Source organism: Electrona antarctica (assembly GCF_951216825.1).
Source record: "Electrona antarctica genome assembly, chromosome: 7".
Lineage (NCBI taxonomy): Eukaryota > Metazoa > Chordata > Actinopteri > Myctophiformes > Myctophidae > Electrona > Electrona antarctica.
In genome coordinates, this window is record NC_136812.1 from 40829502 (window position 1) to 40854710 (window position 25209).

General features: G+C 42.4%; 2 protein-coding genes across 2 annotated transcripts in view; both read left to right on the forward strand.

Moving 5' to 3' along the window:
- Positions 1–23560, forward strand: part of LOC306927181 (low-density lipoprotein receptor-related protein 8-like) — a 38516-nt gene extending 14956 nt beyond the window's left edge. The window contains exons 6-14 of the mRNA XM_079506867.1: positions 3237–3411; positions 8251–8466; positions 11205–11323; positions 11836–11975; positions 13684–13825; positions 15017–15079; positions 17849–17929; positions 20345–20505; positions 22182–23560. Coding sequence (XP_079362993.1) covers positions 3237–3411; positions 8251–8466; positions 11205–11323; positions 11836–11975; positions 13684–13825; positions 15017–15079; positions 17849–17929; positions 20345–20505; positions 22182–22220 — 1136 coding nt within the window. The 3' untranslated portion in view covers positions 22221–23560. The remainder of the gene's footprint in view (positions 1–3236; positions 3412–8250; positions 8467–11204; positions 11324–11835; positions 11976–13683; positions 13826–15016; positions 15080–17848; positions 17930–20344; positions 20506–22181) is intronic.
- The window catches only part of ndufa7 (NADH:ubiquinone oxidoreductase subunit A7), a 44910-nt gene extending 20043 nt beyond the window's left edge, over positions 1–24867 (forward strand). The window contains exon 5 of the mRNA XM_079505072.1: positions 24852–24867. Within this exon, the coding sequence (XP_079361198.1) occupies position 24852 (1 nt within the window). The 3' untranslated portion in view covers positions 24853–24867. The remainder of the gene's footprint in view (positions 1–24851) is intronic.
- The last annotated feature ends 342 nt before the right edge of the window (positions 24868–25209 follow it).

Below are 25209 nucleotides of genomic sequence, written 5' to 3' on the forward strand. Positions count from 1 at the left end.
ACACACACACACACGTACACACACGTACACAGAGACTAGGGCTGTCTTTTACTCAGGATGTAGCAATTGTTATTACTTGCGCAAGCAGAGCGTGCAAGTAATGTTATCAGTCAGGTGCTACGATGCGTATGGTATGTCCCTTAGCAGCATATGATATGACGTCATATGCTGGCACGAAGCTGACCGTGCAGGTATGCTTTCCGCCATGCTACGAAGCGTATGTCCCATGACGTGATGAAGATATGTACCAATGTCCCTTAGCAGCATATGATATGACGTCATATGCTGGCACGGGACATATGGAAGCAGACCGTGCAGGTATGTTTTTTCCGTCATGCTACGAAGCGTATGTCCCATGACGTGATGAAGATATGTACCAATGCCAGGGTATAATTGGTTTACGATGGTGTCGTAATGATGATATGTTTCAGTGTCAGGTGGATTAAAGGGACATACGCATCAAACCACCCGAGTAACCACATTATACCACTAATCAACTCAGAAGTTACGTATACATATAGACATATACATATATATAGACATATGAGCATATGACGTGATGAATATATGTACCAATGCCAGGGTAATAATTGGTTATCGATGGTGACGTAACGATGACATGTTTCAGTGTCGGGTGGACTAAAGGTAATGCCCCTATGTATACATGTATGTAATCTGACACCACTGCCATAACGGGCATAAGTAATCATTACCATACTTCAAAATACTACTTTTTTTTCCTCCAAAAGCAAGGTACGTAGCAAATAGCTAAACCTAATAATTCAATATTGCAAACGTTCTTTCACAGAGAGGCTGAGATTTGAAAGTTTGTAGCGGTCTACACTCTACAGTACTTGCACGCTCTGCTTGCGCACTAGTAGGCCATTTATGGCCTACTTGTGTGCAACAAGCAAGTAGGCACTCGACAGAGTGCAGTTCTTGTTTAGTCCTATTTTCATCATCGGGGGGGAAAAAAAGTTTTAGTCTAGTTTTAGTAAAAATATGTTTTGGCGGGCTTTGATGGTGTCTTAATGCCCGATTTTACACTTGGTTGCATGCTGAAAATAGCCAACATCTATTTTTTTTTATTTTTATTTTTTCAGTGGTGAAAGCGGATGGGCAACAAATGGACGGAGGGTATACGTTCGTCAGAAAACCTTCAGAGAACCGTGGTTCTCAAAAATAGCAGAACTATAAGATCTGCTATTTTGGAGCATCTTCGAAAAGTCTTGAAAGTGTTTTAAAACGTTTTACTCTTTACACAAATCTTCTCTTCTGGGTGTGCCTGGCACAAAACACTTTCAGATTGGGTTCCGTGGACCTATCATTTTCGGGGCCCTTGGCAGTTGGCACCTAAAAGTTTAAACTACTGATTTAGATTGACGGCATTTGTAGAATCGGCCTCAGGCCTCAATGGGTCACAGCAGCATTCTATATGTAAGGGATAATATCTGGCTAGGTGGTCATTGTCGGGAGATAATTCACCGACAGGGAGTTTAACCACCGAGGCGAAGCCGAGGTGGTTACACTCCATGAAGGTGAATTATATCCCGACAATGACCACCTAGCCAGATATTATCCCGCTTATTACATGGCTAACTAACATAAATGAATACATTGACCCAAAACACAACACAAAAAGTATTCCATAAGTTCGCGCTGGCTGCGTCTGCCCAGCTGCAGGGCTGCAGCACTGTCGGAAAACAAGGAAGTGAGTTGATCAAATAGAATCCATTTTGGGGTCCTGCTTCGTCTATTTCTCGCTCAAATGTTTTCAAAAACATTTTTAAGAGCAATGTTTAGCTGTAAATTACATTGTGTGTCACTAGTGTGTGTGTTTACATGGCTGTTATGTTGGAAACGGCAGTAAATCAAGCGGGGCGCAGCTGGTGGTGCTCAGAGGGTTTGATTAGGCAGCGGTCATTATACAGCGGAGCGGTCATTATCATGAGATAACTCACCGCTGAATTAAGCGATTGACCAATCAGAATCAAGCATTCAACCAAGCCATGTAATAAGCATAAGCAAGCACCTTGTCAGTGGAATATTGCAGAGATGTCTGCAGTGCCTGTGTGGAACTTGGACAAGACATTGCGCTCGGTAGTTGCCAGCTGAGGGTGCCAGACTGCCAGTATACCGCCCTTAAACTACATGCCAAGAGGTGACTCCACTGCTATGACTAGTGTTGGAAGGAAGTTCGCTCCTCTGAGGATCCAGCCAGCCTCCTTCACATGCCTGTTAAGTGATTCTAACGTGAGCTATGAGGATCCAGCCAGCCTCATTCACATGCCTGTTAAGTGATTCTAACGTGAGCTATGAGGATCCAGCCAGCCTCCTTCACATGCCTGTTAAGTGATTCTAACGTGAGCTATGAGGATCCAGCCAGCCTCCTTCACATGCCTGTTAAGTGATTCTAACGTGAGCTATTCCTCCCATGGTCCAGTTCTGTTCATTTGTGCTTCAGGTTGTACAAAAGTGTGTGTTACAAAAAGGAGGGCTAACCACTGACCTATATACTATATACTAACTATACCCCTGGAGGTCTCCCAGGGGTCTGAACTGGGGCCTCTTCTTTTTCCCCTTGAAAAAAGCTCACAACGCATCACAATACGAGTTTAATACATATTATGCCCAGAATAGGGATGCTAAGGTGCACGTGGTTAAACAAATCACACTTGTGTGAAGTGAGGGGTGCAGCGAGGGCAGTATTTATATCAGCCAGATGATGTCTTACATTGTAATTTACTGCGCTAAACAAACATTAACGTCCATAGACTTGGCTTTGGATGGGGAATTTATAATTAGACTCTAAACAAACATTAAAAGTCCATAGACTTGGCTGGCCTATGATGTAATTTTTTAAAGCCATGCATTGGAGGGGCTAAAAATCAAACTTGAAACTGGTTAAACATCTCCAGCTACAAACTGTGTGCAAACCTTTGTGCTGTTGCTCTAGGTATTTGTATTATCATCCACAAGTCACAATGTAGAGATATGTGAGGTATGGGGATGTGAACGCTGGGGATGCTCAGGAACGCTTGGACCGGAATTCTATGACATTTGGCAAAAATGCAATTAGATGTAGGGTGTCAAAGATTAGTGTCACTGACTTCACGAAACATTGAATTGCCTGCAACTGGCAGGCGCAGTATTTCTAATTTGAATTATTTCCCCACAAACCGTAATAATAATACAGTAACTCATTATTGATTGTCTTTTGTTTTGTGTGTTCCCAGGAGATGTGGCCCAGCTTGTATTCAGCAGTTCTGTGGGCATGGGGAGAATCAGCACCACTGGTTCAGAGTACAGACACCTTGACGTCCACCTACGGGACCCAGCGGGGCCCATGGCTGCTCTGACTGGCAACCACACACTGTACTTGGCCCGGCGAGGACAAGCCTCTATTTATAGGTAATGTAATACAGTTGCTAATGCTAATATGATCAACCTTATATCTCACATGTTTTGCTAATGGAGTTTGGTTCAGCAAGTGTGCAACTCACGATGATGACCAGGATCACAGTTATATGTCACAGTCTGTCACCTACTTCTAAATAAATCTATCTATTTTCTGTAAGTAGACTTAAAGAATACAACCAGGGTTTACTTAATAATAATTTCATGTTGCTCTTATTTTTAAATCTGCCCCATTTTAGAGGAAACTAGATAAAGTGACCCCAGGGCAGGTCAGGTTGTGGCCTCCTGGTGGTGGCACTATAACAGGCCAATGTGAAAAGGGTGGGATATATTCCTCAGCCTAGTAGGAAAGTCTGTGAAAGATTTCACGTAAATTGCATGCGGTGTTCTTTTTGTTCCAAACGGGCCAATCCTGCAAAATTTGAAAGCCAATGTTAGCCAATTAGGATGGGATATGAAATATCGGACAGATTCGTCTTGAACATATGACTATAGAGATGGTATATAATGATTTGCGGAATTTTTGGACAGTTCTCCTGGTGGCGCTATAACAGGCCGTTCTGGAAAATTTGGGGCAGAGGTTCATCGTTGGCATCCAGGGAGTGTGCGTGCAAAATTTGGCACCGACCGGGCTAACGGTGCCGGAGATTAGCTGGTAACAGACGGACAGATGGACGGATTCACACACACACACACACACGGACTGAGTGCAAAACATACTCTCTCCCCATGCCTTCGGCCTGGTGGAGACAATTATGCGTCCAAACCTTTTTCAAAGAAACACCCAATGGTCAACTACATCTTCTGACATAATGTACCTTCCGACTATAACAAAGTCACATACATATTCATCGCATTTAAACGATTATCATCATCATCAATATTTTATATCAATGGTCTTTTGTCAAGTGTGTGCTGTGAACAAAAAGTGTAACACAGCCTTTTTTCAATGTACCCAGACAAGCAAGCTAAAAAAAAAAGAAAAGAAAGAAATACAAGGAACAAGGAACACAAATTATACAATACAGGTATAAAATTCCTCCCAGGGCCGTATTTGATCTGCGGGCTGCACTTTGGACACCCCTGGTGTGCATTGTCCTTCCGTATTGAACTCATGTTAAAGATGGGTGCACTCTATCTTTAACTGATATTCTGATTTGTAACTTATTTATGTAGAAGTGAGCAGACACGTGAAACTAAATGTGCACATTTCCTGATAAAGATGACTCAACGAGGAAATCTGGTAGACTTGCCCTTCTTGAGACTCTTAACTCTGAGGAATTCTGACTTCCAAGTAGCTGACATATTTAGCTTTCACTGTAGGCTCTGGGAATTGTGTCTGATATATCTCGTCTAGAACAAGGGATTGTGTGCCTCCTCAAATGACCACTGATAATGCTTATGATGCGTTTAATCCCACCGTACTCGTGTAACACAAATGTCACCAGTTAAAAATTAGCTGAAAATGTATCTGCACGACTGGTCCATTTTTGGACTTTATATACATTAGCGGGGCATCACTATAGACTGCTAGGCCTCATATATTAGCCTGGCGCGGCCAGACTCATAGCGAGGATTCACTGACACTTCCTCCTCATATCTTCAGTGAATCCCTGCTATGAGGCTGGCCAAGCCAGGCTACTCATGCCTGTCACAATTATTACATAATTGTATAATCATAATGAGATAATCGCAATTATTTGAGGTAATCACAATTATTTTGCATAAGCAATACTTAAAAGAAAAGCAGAAATGGCTGATCTACAACCTTAGTTACAACACATCACTTTGTGAGCTGTTGTAAGCTTGTAAATCAGCTATTTCGGCTACTTCAAAATAGTAGTATAGTACTTTGCATATGTTTGTTATCCAATCCAATTTTATTTATAGAGCACATTTAAAACAACAAAGTTGACCAAAGTTCTGTGCAATTAGGCAAAGCAGTAATAAAACATAATACAATACAGTAATAAAAACATATACAATAAAATCAAACACTCAGGAGTACACATTATTCACGGTTTAAAAGCCAGGGAATAGAAATGAGTTATATTATGTCATTGGTAGTGAATTAGTTGAGCCCTAAAATTCTCAAAAATAGCAGATTAATTTACAGCTCACAACGCATGATCACAATGTGACACAATGTTGCAATCTTTTATCTCGTGCTGTGTGCTTTGTGCCGCTCAATATACAGGTAGGTCAAAACCTTTTCTCCTTCAATCTCTCTCAATTTGTTTCTCTGTTCTGTCTCTCACCACATATAGGCTACACTTGAAACGTGGCGGAAAGTGGCGCGGTGCTTTTACTTCGTTTGTTTTCCCACAATACATCTCAAATGATCACACGTCAGTAGCCACCAGGTCCATCCCGCACTTGAGTGTTGCACCACCCTATTCACAATGCTTTAATGTGTGTGCACGATGTACAGTACATGAAACTCCATTATTGCACAACACTTGCGCAAACCTTAGAAGTGCTGTGCTGCACAATGCATCATCACTAAACACACACACACACACACACACACACACACACACACACACACACACACACACACACACAAACACACACACACCACCTGTGCTCTCCCTCATACATATTTACACTCACTTAGGGAGGGTGTGTAGTCTCCGCTGTGGAGAAGACAACTCAGTCAGTGGAGAGGACAAGACATTTTATGTTTGGTTGCGCTCCGTTGTTGCGCGTTGAAAATAGCAGATCTACAAGCTCTCAACGTGTCAGTGTGCCACATTGTGAGCTTATAGATCAGCTATTTTCAGCATGCAACCAACTGTAAAATGTGCCATTACGACACCATCAAGGCCTGCCAAAATGTATATTTTTTTAAACAAAGACTTTTCAGATGAACTAAACATTTTATTCAATAGACTGACTAAAACTAAATCAAAATTTGCTGTCAAAATTCAAAACACTGATTTTCTTTGGCTTCAGAATGTCTATCCTAGCTCGTAACTCAGGGAAGGTGCAGTTCTAAATTGTATAGTACCCTATCCTGTGGTCATTCACTACTACATCAATATCTATTACTACTTGTATTTATCTTTTTAAACCTTTCTTTTGCACTGTAGATGCAAACTTGGGAGTACAATCATTTTACCGCCTGTTGACATGGCAAATAATGAACTTGAAAAAGGGGGATATCCCACTCTCTTAATAAAGTTTGAGTTTCTTTATTTCATGAAATCACATGCAGCATAAACAGTCCATCTAGAGAAACGAGAGTGCGGATATTCCCTTTTTCCATTGATCTTCAAGAATCTGCACCCGTCAGCTACAGAGACTCAACCTGACTCCCTGAGTAGAGCGCGCCTTCACCTACGGTTTTGTTGTTCTAAATAATGAACTTGAACCTGCATAACTGTAGAGATGAAAACCTGAACACACATAACGGCACAGATTAAATCAAAGACGTTGTGACGACGTGGTTACTACATTTGTTGTTTGTTTCTTGTGTTTACACAGTACAGCCCCTGTACTTCCTTGTATTGAATGCGCCCAGACTGATCACTCCAGGTGGTCGTAATTTGACACCGTTCATTGTACATTGAACATTAAATATTTACTGTACTTCTGGTACTGTGAATAAAGGAAACAATGGGACAAAGCCTTGGAGAACTGAGTGAAACCACACGAACCCCAGTTTGATGACAATAGTTGATCTTCCACTCTACACGCAACACGCTGTGAGCTTGTAAATCGACTGTTGTCGGTGAAGGACCTAGTATAGAGCCTTGGGTTACGCCATACCCCGGCGAACTGCGTTTAACTAAGGCTTTTTATATTACCATCAACATCCATTACCATTAAGATCACATACAATCCACGAAGAATGTTTTGTGAGGTCAAAACTAGGCCTTTCTTCCCCACCGTTTGTCTTTTCTGTTTTGTACCCTTTTGTAATGTTTATTTTTATGTGCTTTTGAAATGTTGCTTTTTTTATATGGGGACTACGGATGTAAATTAGCCTTCTTGCTAAATCCATTGTATGTAATGTTCATCAATATGCGCTGTTCCGTCCAAACATACGAATCAAAAAATATATATACATGTTTAATAATAGCATAATAATCCATAAACACAGGATCTCAAATAATTAGTTTAATTCTTGTGAGTGACACTGACTTGATGTTCCTCTTATATAAAGTGAGTCATGCGAGCGCTTGAGTGTTTCCGGTAATTCTGCATGAGCAATGGACATGCATTTGGCAATGCTGTGTTGACACATGACACATATCACGTCATCAAGTGTCAAGTGTTTGACATGGATATTTAATTGCTTACTCTTAACAGTCTAAATTTGGCTTTTTCACCCGACGGCAATAAGTCAATTATCTTGCGAGCTAACGACCATCCTGTTTCTGTAGCGTGAGGCATCTTGATATACAAGTACACCCCCTGGACTGTGCTTAGTGATGATTAGATGATTGCACACACCGTGCAATCATCTAATCATCACTAAGCAACTCAAAGCAAGGGTGAAACAAGTTCCACTTGCCATTTGCCATTCTTTTGGAGGCGCTACCCACGCGTTTCCCTGTGTTGCTCATTCCACAAACGCCCGATCCTTACAAGCTATAACTCCTTGTAAAGGTGACTAATCAATGATTAAAATGATATAAAATACAATACAATTTGGTATTATTAAAGTGGAGACAGTAACCGTAACTGTGGAGAAATAATGGACCAAACTTAAGTTTCTGAACTTTTGTTGCCGAGTTTGTTTTTGTTTCACCATTTCCACACACCTGCTCTCGCCACACAGTTCCTGCCGTGCGTTCCTAACTTGAAACTGTGCCATCTGCCTTCCAGAGTGTCCATGGACAGGAAGCCTGTGGTGCCGGTCCCGGTCCTGAAAAGTGCAGGTTCTGTGTCGGCTCTGGCCGTGGACTGGATCCACCAGCGGCTCTACTGGACCGACGGAGAGGCCGCGTCTGTTAACATGGGCCATCTGGACGGCTCAGCACAGCAGCTGCTGGTTGGAGGGCTGGGCAGACCCACCGCTGTGGCTGTGGAACCCCTGCTGGGGTAGGTAGGAAAGCCCTGCTTCGGGGTTGTAGGAAGTGAATTCAGGTGTTCCATCTCCTCATCTTCTGGGGCAGTGGTGGTGGTACTCAAACATTTTCATGTCAAGGACCCCCCAAATCTGTATATACACATTTTGAGCAACCCCCCAATCCCCCCCCCCCCCCCCCCCATTCTAAAAGATTGCGTGCCAACCAATTACCCCCCATAAGAGAAGATTTGACAGATTTGTCAAAGCTTTAAAAAAAATAACCCCAAAATAATGAGGCCGATTCTACAAATGCCTTCTGAATCAGTGCACAATCTTTTTTGTAATTCAAAAATATTCATTTATTTTGTGTTTTATCTTCAAAAATAGCAGATGTACAAGCTCGCAGCGCGGCACGAAATGACACACTGTGAGCTTGTATATCTGCTATTTTTGAATAGCCAACGCTAAAATCTAAAATGACATGCCGCCCTAGTTTTAATGGGTAAAATGTTTAAACCGTTCCTCGTTTAGCTGGGGACCCCCCGTGGAAACCCCTTCCCAGACCGTTGAGAGCTAGTGTTCTGGAGTTTGACAACAGGAAATTTACTTAAAGTAACGTGATATGATGTGAGTTGTCCTGACCCCTCAGGCAGATCATGTCCGTCTAATTGCAGGATGTACAGTATCACTGTGACATGTTAGCTGTGTCCCAATTCAGTGGCTGCATCCTCTGAAGGACACAGCCTTCCAAAACTGCATGGATGACAACTGCTCGGTGTATCATAGGCCAGTGGTTGTCAACCATGTTTGGCTCAGGTCATCCCAGTTAGACCAGGGTTCCCCAATTAATTTTCCTCAAGGGCCATATTTTGACTAGAGTACCAGGCTGGGGGCCGAGTCTGCACGCACGAAAAATTGGGGTTTTTATCGTTTCATTAATTAAGCTAAGAATAGATGTAGAACAGTGGTTCTCAACCAGTGGTCCGGGGACCAGTGGTCCTTGAGGGGGTTCCTGGTGGTCTCTAGCTAACCAAATGGACCCTTATAGATCTTTAACTCTTGAGAGTGTAAAATGGATTCATTTTCAGGGCAAGACCCCATTTGAAAAGATCTGGCAGGGATTCTCATCTTTTCATTTGAAGGATGCCCAGTTTGACATGCATAGGCTACTGACCCCCATTTAATGCCATTTATATGTGGGACCTCAATTTATTATAACTTTTATTTATAAAAATCAATGTCAACTTTAAAATAAAATCAAATTGTTAACTCTGAGAGGGTACAAATGGAACCAAATGGACCTCTTATATGGTCCATTTGGTTCCATTTGTACACTCTCCATTTGTACACTCTCTGAGTGCCAAAAGCCCTTGAATATGATGGTAGGGCTCTAGCAGTGATTCTCATCATTTTAATTTGAAGGATGCCCAGTTGACATCCATAGTCTACTGACCCTAATGCCATTTATATCTGGGACCTAAAAAAAAAGTTTTATATATTTTTTTTATTTGGGGAAATTCTTCCAGGGAGCGCTTCTTGGGCCGCCTATTGGGGAACCCTGCATTAGACGATCTACAAACTTGGAACCCTTCCCGTTGTGTGAGCTTGTAGATCAGACATTTTCGGCAGTACAGCAGTACAGACTCCTGGGTGACCCCGCTCAACAAAGTATGTGGTTTAAGGGGTTAATCAGGGAGCATGATGTAAGAAACTTGCTACGCAGGCAAAAAAGTAAGCCACGATCTGTTATGCATATGAGCTTGCTCCTATGTTTACTGAGATATTTAACTGGTCCCTTGTAGAGGGATCTTGCCATGTTTTACTGTACGCCAGTTGGGATCGTGCCAGTGCCTCAGAATCCCAACCTAAGCATGTCTTTAGTGACTGCAGACCTGTTGCATTGACATCTGGTATCATTACAAATGTTTGAATGCCTGTTAGAGTACGTAACATCTCTGTTGTAGAGCTCGTTTACATAATAGCACAAACAGATCTATTGTGATGACAATGCAGTTTCAATCTTTTAACTTTTTCGCTGCTATCTACGTTTATAAACATAGCTAGGCTATCGGTACCTACTGGTGCTATCTACGCGTATGTTCGTAGACAACCGTATATATATATATGAAAGGACAAACATGGCAAATTAAGGCCGGGGGCGGGCAACACCACTACTTTACTGTACTAAAAAAAGCACACCAATCATCTTCTTGTTAAGACCGTTGAAAAGATGTACTACTGTAAATCCAGGGATAGTACAGTGCAGTTTAATCGTCTATGTAATGACTGTGGTTTGCCTTTTCCTTCTCGGAAGACATTAAGAACAGTACATCCACGTTCCACTGCTGTCACCCTCGTTAACTCTTCAAACATAACACTGCATGCCACCTGACGGGTTGAATAATTGTGCCACAGGGCAGACGTTTTTAAAGCACACATGTCATTTCATTTGTAATTTATAGCACATGTGAAATTCCACCCGCTCCTTCCTTCTAATTTCACCCGCTCCTTCCTTCTAGTCACACCTTGGCAGCATGTTTAACAATGTCATGTAAACTGGGTGTGACCTCTACTTTGATGGTGAAGTGACAAGGATTGTACAATCATGGTTCTTCCAGGTGAGAAGCGTTAATGTGGGTGGACTGACCATTGATTTTACCCACCGGGTAAACCCTCAAATCTATTCCACTTGTTATATTATTTGTAAAACGAAGATAGTTTCATGTTGAACGTTAGGCACGTTTCTCAACACGTTCTTCTCCTACTGTAGCCTTCTCTTCTGGGCAGAGAGCGGCAGCTCTCCTAGGATTGAGAGAGCGAGCCTGGATGGTCAGGACAGGATGGCACTGGTCACGACCCTGATCCGCAACCCTGTCGCACTCTCTCTTGGTAGGCTCTGTCAATTCCTAATTTCTACAGTTGGGTGCCACCGATATTGTCCCTTATCATTTGACCCATTTAGGCCTGACCTCAAAATTTTAAAAAATCCTTCTAAATCCTCCAGTTTTCTGAAATAAATATTTTCACGATTTTTCAAAAATAGCAGACCTACAAGCTCGTAGCGCGCCACTCGGTGGCGCGCTATGAGCTTGTAGATCTGCTATTTTTCAATAGCTAAATTATAACAATGTTTAAAACACCAAAAGGGGTTCCCGCCCAAAATGTGTTAACTGTCCTTTTGCGCAGATCACGCAAACCTCAGCAAAAAGAAAAGGACAATATCGATGGCCTCCAACTGTACATGCTGTATTATATTAAATAATAATAGTAAGGGTTCGCTTCCATAAAATGGCCCAAAACACTGCATTATATGATGTGTTTTAAGAGACATACTGTAATGTTAAAATGTTAGAGTCTGCTTACCGGTATGTCATTTCTGTTCGTGTTTATTTCCTTGTAAGATGTGCCTCGGCAGCTGTTGTACTGGGCCGACGCTGGGACACGGACCATCTCCAGAATCAACCTGACGGGCCGACACAGGAAGACCGTGGTGGAGTCCAACGGCTACCTGGACAGACCCTCTGGACTGGCTGTGTTTGAGGTACTGTATGAACCATTTCAATAGAACACAGACCCTCTGGACTGGCTGTGTTTGAGGTACAGTATGAACCATTTCAATAGAACACAGACCCTCTGGACTGGCTGTGTTTGAGGTACTGTATGAACCATTTCAATAGAACACAGACCCTCTGGACTGGCTGTGTTTGAGGTACTGTAGAGTAGACCCTCTGGACTGGCTGTGTTTGAGGTACTGTATGAACCATTTCAATAGAACACAGAACTGTATCATTGAAGCCTATAGCGTCCCCATTCCGGGACGAACGTTCAGGGCAAATTGGCTGATCTGCAAGCTCACGCGTTGCGAGCTTGTACAGTAGGTCGGCTAGTTTTGGCAAAATAATTTGGTGTAGAAGATTAGAAGTGAGGGGCGCTCTTATCATCATACATCACCTCATTCTGGCCAAACACAATTTGCGTCCTCACTTTTGTTTTCAATGCTGATGTTTACACACTTTTGTCTTCAATGTTTGCGTTTACACAAACCCTCAAAGCTGGACTTAGGAGGGGACTTAGGAGGGTCCACCTAGTATAGAGCACTGGTGGACCCCGGTCAATGACCTATATAGAGTTTAAGTGGTTAATACAAGGCTTGTCCCCCCCCAAGGCTTGTCCCCCATCTGGGACAAGCTGTAGCTCGCCGACTCGTCACATAATGGGGGATGCCGAGTCGAAACGGTATATTTCCCAACACTGTATAATTTTTGTTTAATGTAGTCAAAATTTCCTATAGATGTCTGTAGTCAAAACGTGGTCAAATGATACTAATTGTACATGGAAGGGTGTTCCTGGTCTGAGTCTGCTCATTGGGAATGTGCTTCTATGTTCAATTATGGATGACTATGGTACAGTATGTGACCTGGGGCTACAGCGACAATTATGGATGACTATGGTACAGTATGTGACCTGGGGCTACAGCGACAATTATGGATGACTATGGTATGTGACTGAGTCCTGGGGCTACAGCGACAGAGGAGATGCAGGGTTTGTCTTCTGTACTAACCGCTTCAAAAGAGTAACGCGTGAAATGTGGATGCCCAACCAACAGCCATCAAAAAGTGCGACTCCCTGCCCTTCTTCAAAACCACCAGAGCACCTGTCTGCAATTCACCCTTTGTCAAGTCCCGCCCGTGGTTGTGCCCCTCTTCGCACCCATTGGTTGCCGTTTCGTGGTTGGACAAAAATCCACTCTCTCCATCCACTACCATTGAAATTACATGTTTTTCAGTTGCTTCACATTGCTATTCTGTGCACTCGATTGTTATTTTAAACTTGGTGTCAGTAAAAAGTAACATCACATGTGCAACACGGTGACTCGGCATATCATGTTTGTTTTTAGTTTTTTCCAAAAATGATGTCAACATAAACAAGGCGGAACCAGGGCGGAACAAGGCAGAAAGAGCCTGCTGGTTAGTCAGTCAGGGACCAATCCGAAGGCTGACAAAGGGTGAATTGGACGTAGACCAGTCTTATTACTTGCCAAAATAACCTCCAGTTTTCTGAAATAAATATTTTCACGATTTTTCAAAAATAGCAGATCTACAAGCTCCACGAGCTTGTAGATCTGTTATTTTTCAATAGCTAAATTATAACATAATGTTTAAAACGCCAAAAGGGGTTCCCGCCCAAAATGGGTTAATAAAGTGTTCAATCAATCAATCAATCAATCAAACGCTTCCTTCCTGTCGCAGGGGTTTGTGTACTGGAGCGACGCGGCCACTGACTCCATCTGCAGCGCTGATAAACACAACGGCCGCCATCTTCGAGTGCTCTGGTCCCACGCCACCTCCCCAGGGGGTCTGGTGCTCCTGCACCCTGCGCTGCAGCCAAACGGTACCACTCAGCGCTGTTGGAGGGTTTCATTTAGACCTGAGGCCCATTGTACAAAATGCCTTCTAAATCAGTAGTTTAGACCTGAGGCCCATTGTACAAAATGCCTTCTAAATCAGTAGTTTAGACCTGAGGCCCATTGTACAAAATGCCTTCTAAATCAGTAGTTTAGACCTGAGGCCCATTGTACAAAATGCCTTCTAAATCAGTAGTTTAGACCTGAGGCCCATTGTACAAAAGCCTTCTAAATCAGTAGTTTAGACCTGAGGCCCATTGTACAAAATGCCTTCTAAATCAGTAGTTTAGACCTGAGGCCCATTGTACAAAAAGCCTTCTAAATCAGTAGTTTAGACCTGAGGCCCATTGTACAAAAAGCTTTCTAAATCAGTAGTTTAGACCTGAGGCCCATTGTACAAAAAGCCTTCTAAATCAGTAGTTTAAACCTGGGGCCCATTGTACAAAAAGCCTTCTAAATCAGTAGTTTAGACCTGAGGCCCATTGTACAAAATGCCTTCTAAATCAGTAGTTTAGACCTGAGGCCCATTGTACAAAATGCCTTCTAAATCAGTAGTTTAGACCTGAGGCCCATTGTACAAAATGCCTTCTAAATCAGTAGTTTAGACCTGAGGCTCATTGTACAAAATGCCTTCTAAATCAGTAGTTTAGACCTGAGGCCCATTGTACAAAATGCCTTCTAAATCAGTAGTTCTAAAACGTTGTCGTGCCGCCAAGGACCTTCACAATGATATAGATTTGGCTGCGTAACCCCATCTGGAAATGTTTGGTGCCAGGGACCCACAGAAGACAAGATTTGTGTTTAAAAAGAAAAAAAAAATCTAAATGATTTAAATACTTTCAAGATGTTTCAAAAATAGCAGATGTACAGGCTCGCAGGCTGTGAGCTTGTATATGTGCTATTTTTTTAATAATGCCAACACTAAAATCTAAAATTTCTCAGTTTTAATGGGTTAAAAAATAAATAAAAGCTGTTCCAGATTGGAATTAGATTGTTTTATTATCAAGTCTGAAGTCTTGATTAAAAATAAGAAAATAAGAATTCAATGAATGTAACCTGTAATATGAAAAATGCAACCTTCATTTTTTGTATTGTTTTTTTTTGCCTAAAAATTGTTAAGTTAAAAAATAAAAAATATATATATATGGAAAATATTTTCTTTTTGTTTTGTTTTTTAGTCCCTGGAAGTCCGCGCGTCACACTCAATGTCACATCAAAGCGCACACCGAATGCACACGATGGTGAGTTCACCGAGCTGAAATGTTCACATGGCTATGGCCTGACAATGTGGCAGGTAAGCATTGTCATTACTCAGTTGGAGAAAAGGCGTTTCTTCTCAAGGTTAGATTTCCAAACCAGAAAAACAACCTGCAGACAGTGGCTGCTGACAGGGTAAACAAGAAGCTATGTTGGTTGTACAAACTGGCAATGACAGGTGTGTTCTGAAGGATTCAGTATTTCTAGGATGGTCAGTCCCATCTATGTTGCCAACTATTGTTGGTTTGGCAGTCTACTCTTAAGCCCTAACCACACCAAAGGGTTGAGACGGGACAAGATGGTTTTAGCGTTCGTCCCAGCGGTGTGATATGTCCTGGCGCACGTCAACCCAAGTCGACCCAACAGTCCATTCGACTGGTTCAATTCGACTGGTTCAATTCAATGACCACACCAATGGGTCGAAATACATCTACTTACAACCGTTTGGTTGCAAGGAGACCCATTGGTGTGTTTTGGGCTTAACAGTATGTCTACGGTATGTTGGCCATTTACTCCATTAGTTATTGTCTCCACCAGGCCGAAGGCATGGGGAGAGAGTATGTTTTGCACTCCGTCCGTGTGTGTGTGTGTGTGTGTCCGTCCTTCCGTCCGTCTGTGTACAGCTAATCTCCGGCACCGTTAACCCGGCCGATGCCAAACTTTGCACACACACTCCCTGGATGCCAACGATGAACCTCTGCCCCACATTTTCCAGAACGGCCTGTTATAGCGCCACCATGAGACAGCTTTTCACATGTTTTACCTAAAACTGCACCGATCTGCGTGAAACGTTGCATGCACACTCCCTAAAGGCCAAGGACAAACCTTTGACCTGCATTTTCCGCATCTGCCTTTTATAGCGCCACCAGGAGGCCGACTTTTGTAAAACACATTTTTTGATATTACTCCTCCAGATTCTGTCCAAAAATCTCACAAATCGTTACACAGTATCTCTATGGTCATGTGCTCAAGTCGGATCTGTCTGATATTTCATATTCCATCCTAATTGGCTATAATTGGCTTTCACAGTTTGCAAGATTGCCCCGTTTTGAACAATAGCCTCAAATCATGAACGCAGCATGCAATTTACGTGAAATCTTTCACACATTTTCTTACTAGGCTGAGGAATATATCCCACCCTTTTCACATTGGCCTGTTATAGCGCCACCAACAGGTTGATTTTTGCAAAACACATTTTTGGAACAAAATGCCTCAAATCATCCAATTGCAAAGGCGTAAGGCGTAAGAAATGGCAATCGGTACACATGATCTCTGTAGTCATGTGATCAAGACGAGTCTGTTGATTTCTGCTGATTTCTCAGATTGTACACTGATTGGCTAAGATTGCCTTCCAAAGTTTTCAGGAGTGGCCCGTTTTGTACAAAATGCTGCTCATCCAGAATTCTATCCTCAGAGATGCTATGAGTGATCTGGCTCTGCATTTCCTCAACAAAATGAAGAAAATTGTTGCAAAAACAAATAAAAAAAAACATCCTCCTAAACATTTTGCCAAACATCACACACACTCCTATCCTCCTGGTGGAGACCTGTGCCCGGAAGGGCACTTTTTCTAGTTAGTTTTTTTTTTCCTCTTGTAAATAACGGTCCATATCTATATGTCTGAATTAATCGCTTGAGCAATGTAATGTGTTTCTCCACTAATGCTTCCGAGGCATATTTCTCTACAACCTAGGAATGTTGATTAATAGCTTGTTTACCTGTTGAACCGTAATCAGTTGTTTTCATGACTATTCTGGATTGACACTGTATTGGTATAAGAGATTCACAGCAGAAACGGGAAGAGAAAAAAAAAAGGAACAGTATCACTGCTCCTTTTTGTTTCTCTTCCCGTTTCTGCTCTGTATTTCTTACTGCTGTACTGCAGTCATTTCCCCCACGGGATCAATAAAGTATCTATCTTATCTAATTACTCATATTTACGAATCTGTACAGATGGATTTCATAGCAGCTTCGGATGTTTATGTTTCACATGATTTAATCTCCGTCATCAGCCCTTATCAACAGCATGCAATGTCTGCATCAGTATGTGGAAATGTCCATACTGTCTGCAGTATGGACATTTCCACATACTGACGTTATTGGTTATTATTGTCCGACGTGGCGTTTGTCGCGTTGTCCGACTATTTACTAAGCGTAACCCTAACTCTAACCCTTAACCGGCCATGTAAGTCAGTTTCACAATGTTTTCGATTTGGTGGCGGAAATTTCACTTCTGCATTTCCTAGTCACTTCTCGTGGTAGGCAGTATGTGGAAATGTTTATATTGCCTGCATTTACGTCTCAATTTCCCTTTGGGAATTAATAAAGTATATCTCATCTCATCTCGATAACATTCGAAGGGGGTGGATTTCAGGCTGTGAACACCCTGAGCATTTAACCTCTCGTTTGTAACCGTGAACAGCTGTGGCTTATCACTAGGGCTGCAACAGTTAATTAATTAAAAATATATAAATAATATATTTCATTGAAATAATCTACAGTATTTCCAAAAATAGGGGCAAAAAAAAGCTGATCTACAAGCCCGCAATGTGAGTCCGTTGTCAACTTGTACATTGGATATTTTCGCTGTTCTTTTGGTGACACTGTTTAATGAAATGAGTTGATTTGTTTAGTGTATATCAAAATAAAAATGAACACACTTCTCAAGCCCTACTTTTCACATGTCTCCTATAGCAATGTGGTGTGGGGATGAAGACTCTTAACTACATGGATTCATTGTACTTGTGTTCTAGGTTCTGGTGCAGTCGTCTCCCACACCGTACCTGCGTCATCGTTCTCTGATCCAACGTTTGCTGGAGTCTTCTCTCTTGTCGGTGCGTTTTGACTACTTATTTTTCAACGTTAATAATAATCTGTATTATTAACCCAAAACCCATTTAGTCCTGTAACACCTATACCCTCAAGCCGAGAACATCTCTGTGTGTAGTTAAAGGACCACTTCACCACTTTTCAACCTATCTTCATATAATAGGTCCTCACTAATAATCATGATAAAATGGCATGATTTTTTTCTACTCAGGCTCAGGCCACACTACTCTGGATCTTTTGCAAAACGGATATTTTTGTCCTCCGTTTTAGAAAACATCCCTGCCCATATGACAGAGATATCGGAGTCCACACCCAAACGCAGAAACGCATTGAACACAGGATAAAATCACTGCAGTAGCAGGTTTCAATTGTAGGCTATATTATACTTGATTTTATATTTACACATCAGGTGCCAATCATATTTTTTAATGAAGGAATAAGTACCGCATTTTAAAAGCCACCTAAATTGTGAGTGGAAGTGGAACATGTTTCTTTCATTGTCTGTCAGCATGTCACAGTATGTGCGTAAATCTCCAAATCCTGACTCTCGACTTTTCTCTCCATATAATTTAGAAATGATACTTTAGACTTTACCATTGCTCTGGCGACTTGGCTGTCCTGCACAGTCCTGCACAGAAAATAATAGCAGAGTCAGACAGACCTATAGAAGTGTCCACAACCACTTGTGAGCTTGTAGAGTGGCTATATTTTCGAGGTGTACAATAAATGTCACGTTATAATGTAGACTAATAAAAGTTCACACGCACGCGCATTGTCGGCATGCAGGCATAGTGACAAATGCAGTCAAGAGTGTGCCCTTTATTACCTAAACAGGAGAGCCATATGCGCAGCAGCGCACGGCGACCCACTATACCATTCACACCTCTCTCTCTGCACCCACTCTCTCTCCCCTCCATGACCATGCTATATCCACAGACTACAGTTTATCTGTAGCGGTCCGCAATTAACATATTGTTCAAGCTTCGCACTCGGCACCAATACAAATTAAATCACCAGTCCGCACTGGACTAGTAGGCTGTGCGGACTGGTTATTATTATTGGATGCAGCAGAGCAGAGCCTTTGCTCCCCCCCCCCCCCCACCAAAATTTTGCTAGCTTACCTTGGTCTCGATTTTATTATATCACTAGAAGCTAGCTCCAAAAAGTGTTCATATTTTGAGGGAGAGGTGGATGAGGAGCAGAAATGAAGCACTAGTATATCCATCAGATCAAAACCACGGAGAGCGTCCTGGATTAGGAGAGACGAGGCATTCTTTCTGCCGCGCTAACAGCTAAGTCAACGGTACGCTAATATGAGTGTAGAGCGCGAATGACGGTGGCCGAGAGTCGGACTGAAAAATATCATTGAGGATGTGCTTTTGAACGCGTCGGTTGGAATCCCTAGGACGTGTGGACACGTCGGATGGACGGAACCAGTTAATGAGTCTGTGTGGTAGAGTACATCTGCAGTCATTGGTTGGAGGTGGTCTTCCTACTCTTCCATTGAGATATTTAGACCCTGGTGTCGGGTAGGAAACCATAAAGTTATTTGAAGCAGACGGCAATGGACCGGATTAGGCACTAGATGCGACGCCATCTTTAATGTAGTGAGTGAGAGGGAGATGAGCATAGACCTAGAAAGGCTCCTTCTGTTCTGCGGCGTCTGTATCTTGGGTGCCATTTCAGGAAAGGGGGGTGTTCGGTAGGCCATATCAGAGGCAGTGTAAACGTTTGTTTTCTCGTGCCAATAAGCTCCTTTGAATTGAAATGATAAGTCCCGGAGAAGATGCGCTGTGATTGGCCAGTAGTCACTTTGAGTGGCAGCGTGCCTTCCGCTTGACATGCGACACCCTGCGCTACAGCTCACTCCAACTGCAGCGGAAAATGAGGTATCTAGGTTTTTAAATCATACAACGTATGGACTGTAGCTTTAAAATGAGGTATCTAGGTTTTTAAATCATACAACGTATGGACTAGCTTTAAAATGAGGTATCTAGGTTTTTAAATCATACAACGTATGGACTGTAGCTTTAAAATGAGGTATCTAGGTTTTTAAATCATACAACGTATGGACTGTAGCTTTAAAATGAGGTATCTAGGTTTTTAAATCATACAACGTATGGACTGTAGCTTTAAAATGAGGTATCTAGGTTTTTAAATCATACAACGTATGGACTGTAGCTTTAAAATGAGGTATCTAGGTTTTTAAATCATACAACGTATGGACTGTAGCTTTAAAATGAGGTATCTAGGTTTTTAAATCATACAACGTATGGACTGTAGCTTTAAAATGAGGTATCTAGGTTTTTAAATCATACAATGTATGGACTGTAGCTTTAAAGTTTGTGAAACTTCAAATGAGTACATTTAAATGCTTGATTATGACCAATTTATTTTCTTTGTTGCTGCATCGTTGTCAGTGCTCCTGAGTGGGATGCTGCTGGGAATGGTGCTGTGGAGATGGAGAGATGAATACACTGCCTCCAGGAGCCTCACCCTGCAGAGCTTCTACCTCCAGGAGTCCCGGGACCCCCTCCTCGTCCAGGGCCCCGTCAGGAGCCTGGACACGTGCCCTGTCAAGGTGTGTGTGTGTGTGTGGTGTGTGTGTGTGTGTGTGTGTGTGTGTGTGTGTGTGTGTGTGTGTGTGTGTGTGTGTGTGTGTGTGTGTGTGTGTGTGTGTGTGTGTGTGTGTGTGTGTGTGTGTGTGTGTGTGTGTGTGTGTGTGTGTGTGTGTGTGTGTGTGTGTGTGTGTGTGTGTGTGTGTGTGTGTGTGTGTGACAGACACACCACACTCATTTACATATATCCATCCGTACATTAACAATGCAAATGTCAATGATGAAAAACCCATTAAAACAAGGGTTTTTCTCATTTCGTTTAAATGTTGAAGAATCCACTCAATACATTGTTACGATTTGTTCTTAAACTCGTAACTGCTGCGACATTAATTTCAACATCATTCAAATAAGTTTGCTGTTTGACCACTATACGGCTTCTCTCTCTTCACCAACACACCTTGTAGCCTGCTGCTCTGTGAGACACGGCAGCGTGCGTGCCTACGTGTGTGTATGTGTGTAAAGGAGGGGTGAGGCAGACTGGCTGCTTTGAGAGTACAAAAGCCATTGACATCAGTGACAATCGTTTGTTGACGTAATTGTAACCTCTGTTCTCTGAGTGAAAAGACTCCACCCAACTCCACCCAACATATTTCATATGTATGGGGAATGACCCCACCTCACTTGTGACATGGATATATTTTTAAGACACACCAGTTGCCCAGGCACACCAGTTGCCCAGGCGTGATTACACACCTGGGCATGTAATCACGCCCAGGTGTGCGTGATTACACTGATTTACTTGATCGACACCGCTTCTGAGCGACATCGAGGTAGATAGATAATTTCTTCACTCGGAGAACAAAGGTTAACCAAACGTTCTCTATCGTATCGAGACTATCTCTTCACCCAACATATTTCATATGTATGGGGAACTCTGTAAGACAGAGCTGGTCTGTTACTCATATGACTCGTACGACTCTAATGCTCCAATAGGGCAGAATGGGGACCGTCTCTGTACTTCAACTGTCTGTATGACGGCGGTAGGACAGACCTCAATCACCTGATTGAAACGTGCTGTTTAGAAAACATTGGGGAGAAAGGCCGGGTTGCCTTGGGCTCGTCGTAGAGCCTCCAGGGCTAACCCCGGGTCCCCAGGTGGGACTGGTTGGGTCCCTAACCTGAGCTCCTCTGAGCCTCAGGGCACCCTTTGGAAAATGTGCTGCGGACCTAAATACACTCAGTGAGAAGGGGGCTGGCTGCCAGACACTAGCCTGGCTAATAAGCCCGCCCATATTGCATACCGTGTCCCGATTGGTCCGACCTGTTCTCGGTTGTAGGAAAGAGGCGTGCTACTGAGCCTCGCCAGACCGTAATCCGCTGGTAGGCAATTTTGTTTTGCCAACGGCTGATTCGGTCTGGTTTATTAACCAGGCTAGCCAGACACTGATACCACATATGGTAGAACCTGATAAATGCTGACAGCGTCGATCAAGAGGCTATCCCTCAGATTGAAGGGGACCTCGCCCTAAGCCCATGAGGCAGCATATGTTGGGTGGAGAGATAGTCTCGATACGATAGAGAACACATTTATTTTTAGCTAGATATGGCATTAAGGCCCGATTTTGATAACACTACCAATAATATTGTGCAACTCTAGTTTAAGTGGTTGAACTTGAATGGCACTGTGTCCTCCCTCCAGGAAACTCTGCTCAAGCTGGACTTGGAGCGTCGTTCCTGAACCAGTGTGTGTGTGTCCTCTATAGCTGTCTGTCGCCAAGCTGTGTCAGCGTCCAGAGGCAGCCTGGCCCGTGACAGCAACATCACATTATCGTCCTGCTCATTTCAGAAATAGTGAAAATAGGAGATCTACAAGCTCACAATGCATCACAATGTGAGCTTGTAGCTTTATATGCATAAAATAACTTAAATGTGAATGCTAGGGGGTTGCATTTGCCATCTCCTGGGACCACAAATGAAGCTTCCTCATTTTTCCTTCAGCTTGTTAACCACAGGAACCCTACCATCCCTATTCTGGGCATGTCAAACTGATTGCGTCGTGTAACTCGTGTTATGAGCTTGTTGTAGATGATAGAGATTTGGTATAGATGGGGGGGGGGGGGGGGAGGTTTTAGCGGTTAATGGTAGAGCAAGGCAGTAACACTGCCAGGATTAGGGGTTGGATTCCCATCGGAGTAATGCATAAGATTCTCAACACACATAGTTGTGACAATGTGCTTTGGCCAGTTGTCCAGCACATGGCAGAACTCCGTGTCAGTGAAGAGGAAAATAGTCGTCCTGGTTCTTTGGGAACAAGTGCTTTTTGTGTTAATTCATTTATGGTCTGTTTTCTACTAATAACTAAATAATAATCAGATAATAATTGATCCAAAACATTTGTGTTCTTATATTTCAGTTCAGTACGGCACTGTTACAGCAGTATTTTAGTTTGCACAATCACATTTGGGGGAGTGCGGATTACTTACTATTGCATTTATTTAATTTCACTGAACACTGTAGCTGAATGTAGTCAACCTGCTGATGAAAAAGAAAAAATTACACTTGCTGTACAATAACAGCAGAGCAGCCCAGAGCATCCCAGAGCATCAATATTACTCAGTATTTTCTGTCAGATTGACAGATTGTCAGTGAGGACAGATCAACCAGACCGCACAAACAAAATGCCTTTTGCTCTGTTGTACTGTTGATGGTGTGCAGGACATATTGTACTGTACTTGAAGATTATGTATGAATATGGTGTGTTGGTAATACTTTGTACATACAATTGGCTTGATTGATTTGGTTGTAGTCTTGTATTTTGTTGTTGTTGTTGACTAACAAAATGTCTATATCATGTTGATAAAGATTTATGGGAGCTATTATATTTGCCAGAGAATCATGGTGCAAATGTAGTTGAAACTGCTGAGTTTTTAGTTGTATTTATTTTTTGAAGATCTTTATTTATTTTGTGTTCATGTTGGGTGTTCTGCAGCTGTAAGAAGAATGATACTGTGGTTAAAGTCCTTGAAAGGGTGACATTGTTAAGATGAATCGAATAAAGCAATAACATTGTCAAAAATGCATGAGTGTTTAATTCATCACGTCGTCAAATCATCTCAACTGTTTTAATTTGGGAAACAAAATGATTTAGATAGAATTATGATCAAAGACATGCGATTTACCGCAATACAACATAAACCAGTGTTACTCAACCTTTTTGATGCTCCTATTCAATATCCAGGTTCCTAATCCCCCCCCCCCCACACACACACACACACACACACACACACACGCTTACAATGTACTTTACAATGTACTTTATTATCATCGATTTCCAAATTCCATCATCAACCCAGGACCCCTGCCTCAGAGGTAATGGGAGAAGAAAGGTGTAGCTCTTCGGTGCCCCCTTTAAAAAGCATTGCTTGCATCACTTTGTACCCCACCCCCGAGACCCTGTGAGAAACACTAGTGTACGTAGTCAATGTGCAGCACATACATTGACATAAATCAATATCAATGTATATGCTCATAATGTGCTCATAAGAGCATGGCTGAGGTGTGAGTTTTACGTTCCCTTTATTTACCTTCCTGGTCTTGAACATTGATCCTGCTTCACTCTTCACTCTTAACAGGATACCAATGAACCCGGAACATCCTTCCACATCTAGGTGTATTCACCTGGAAAGTTTCACATCTTAGGTCAACAATATGAGAAGGGCATGTGTGTGTGTGTGTGTGTGTGTGTGCGTGTGTGTGTGCGTGTGCGTGCGTGCGTGTGTGTGTAACAATATGAGGAGGGCTGTCACAATCGTGTGTGTGTCTCTCTCGGCATCAGGTTAAGCACTTTTCAGATCGATAGATACTCTTAGTTTTATTATCCTGCAGGGAAACAGCGGTTGTGGGTACAGCTTATACATTTAAGTATAAGAAAAGGTACTCTAGTATACAGTAGAAACGAGGCAAAATTAAAAAAAGATAAGATGCATTAAAAAACGAATAATACTAATACTACAGAGCAAGGGTAAAAAACAAACGAGGTGTCTAGTCAGTGGGTCATAAGGTCAGGTGTACAGTCAATCAGTGGGTCATAAGGTGTACAGTCAATCAGTGGGTCATAAGGTGTACAGTCAATCAGTGGGTCATAAGGTGTACAGTCAATCAGTGGGTCATAAGGTGTACAGTCAATCAGTGAGTCATAACTGACGCACTGATTGACTGCATGTATATAGACACCTTATGACTCATAACTTATGACTCATAAGGTGTATATATACAGTCAATCAGTGAGGACTATCAATCAGTTGACTGTGTCTATAGACAGTCAACCAGTGAGTCATAAGTGTATCACGTGCCTCGTCAAAATAAAGTTAACAGTGCAATGCCACACATAGTGAGGGAATATTATCAGAATAATGTCAAATCTGGGAATACATTTCTTACCAAGAATTGTCTTCATGTGTTTGTAAAGGTATCTACTAAATTTGGCCATAGCCTGTACTGACCTCATCACATTTGTGATGACAGACAGCTATGGCCGTTTTTAGCCCAAGGAGTGTTCTTTTGTGCAAAACTAATGCTTGGAATGGGTTCAAAATCATGAAAACCCCCTAGTTTGACCCTAGCCACTTGCCCAAATGTGCCTAAATGTGCTGACCTCATCACATCTGTGATGACGTCTATATGGCCATTTTTAGCCCAAGGAGTGTTTTTCGTGCAAAACTAATGCT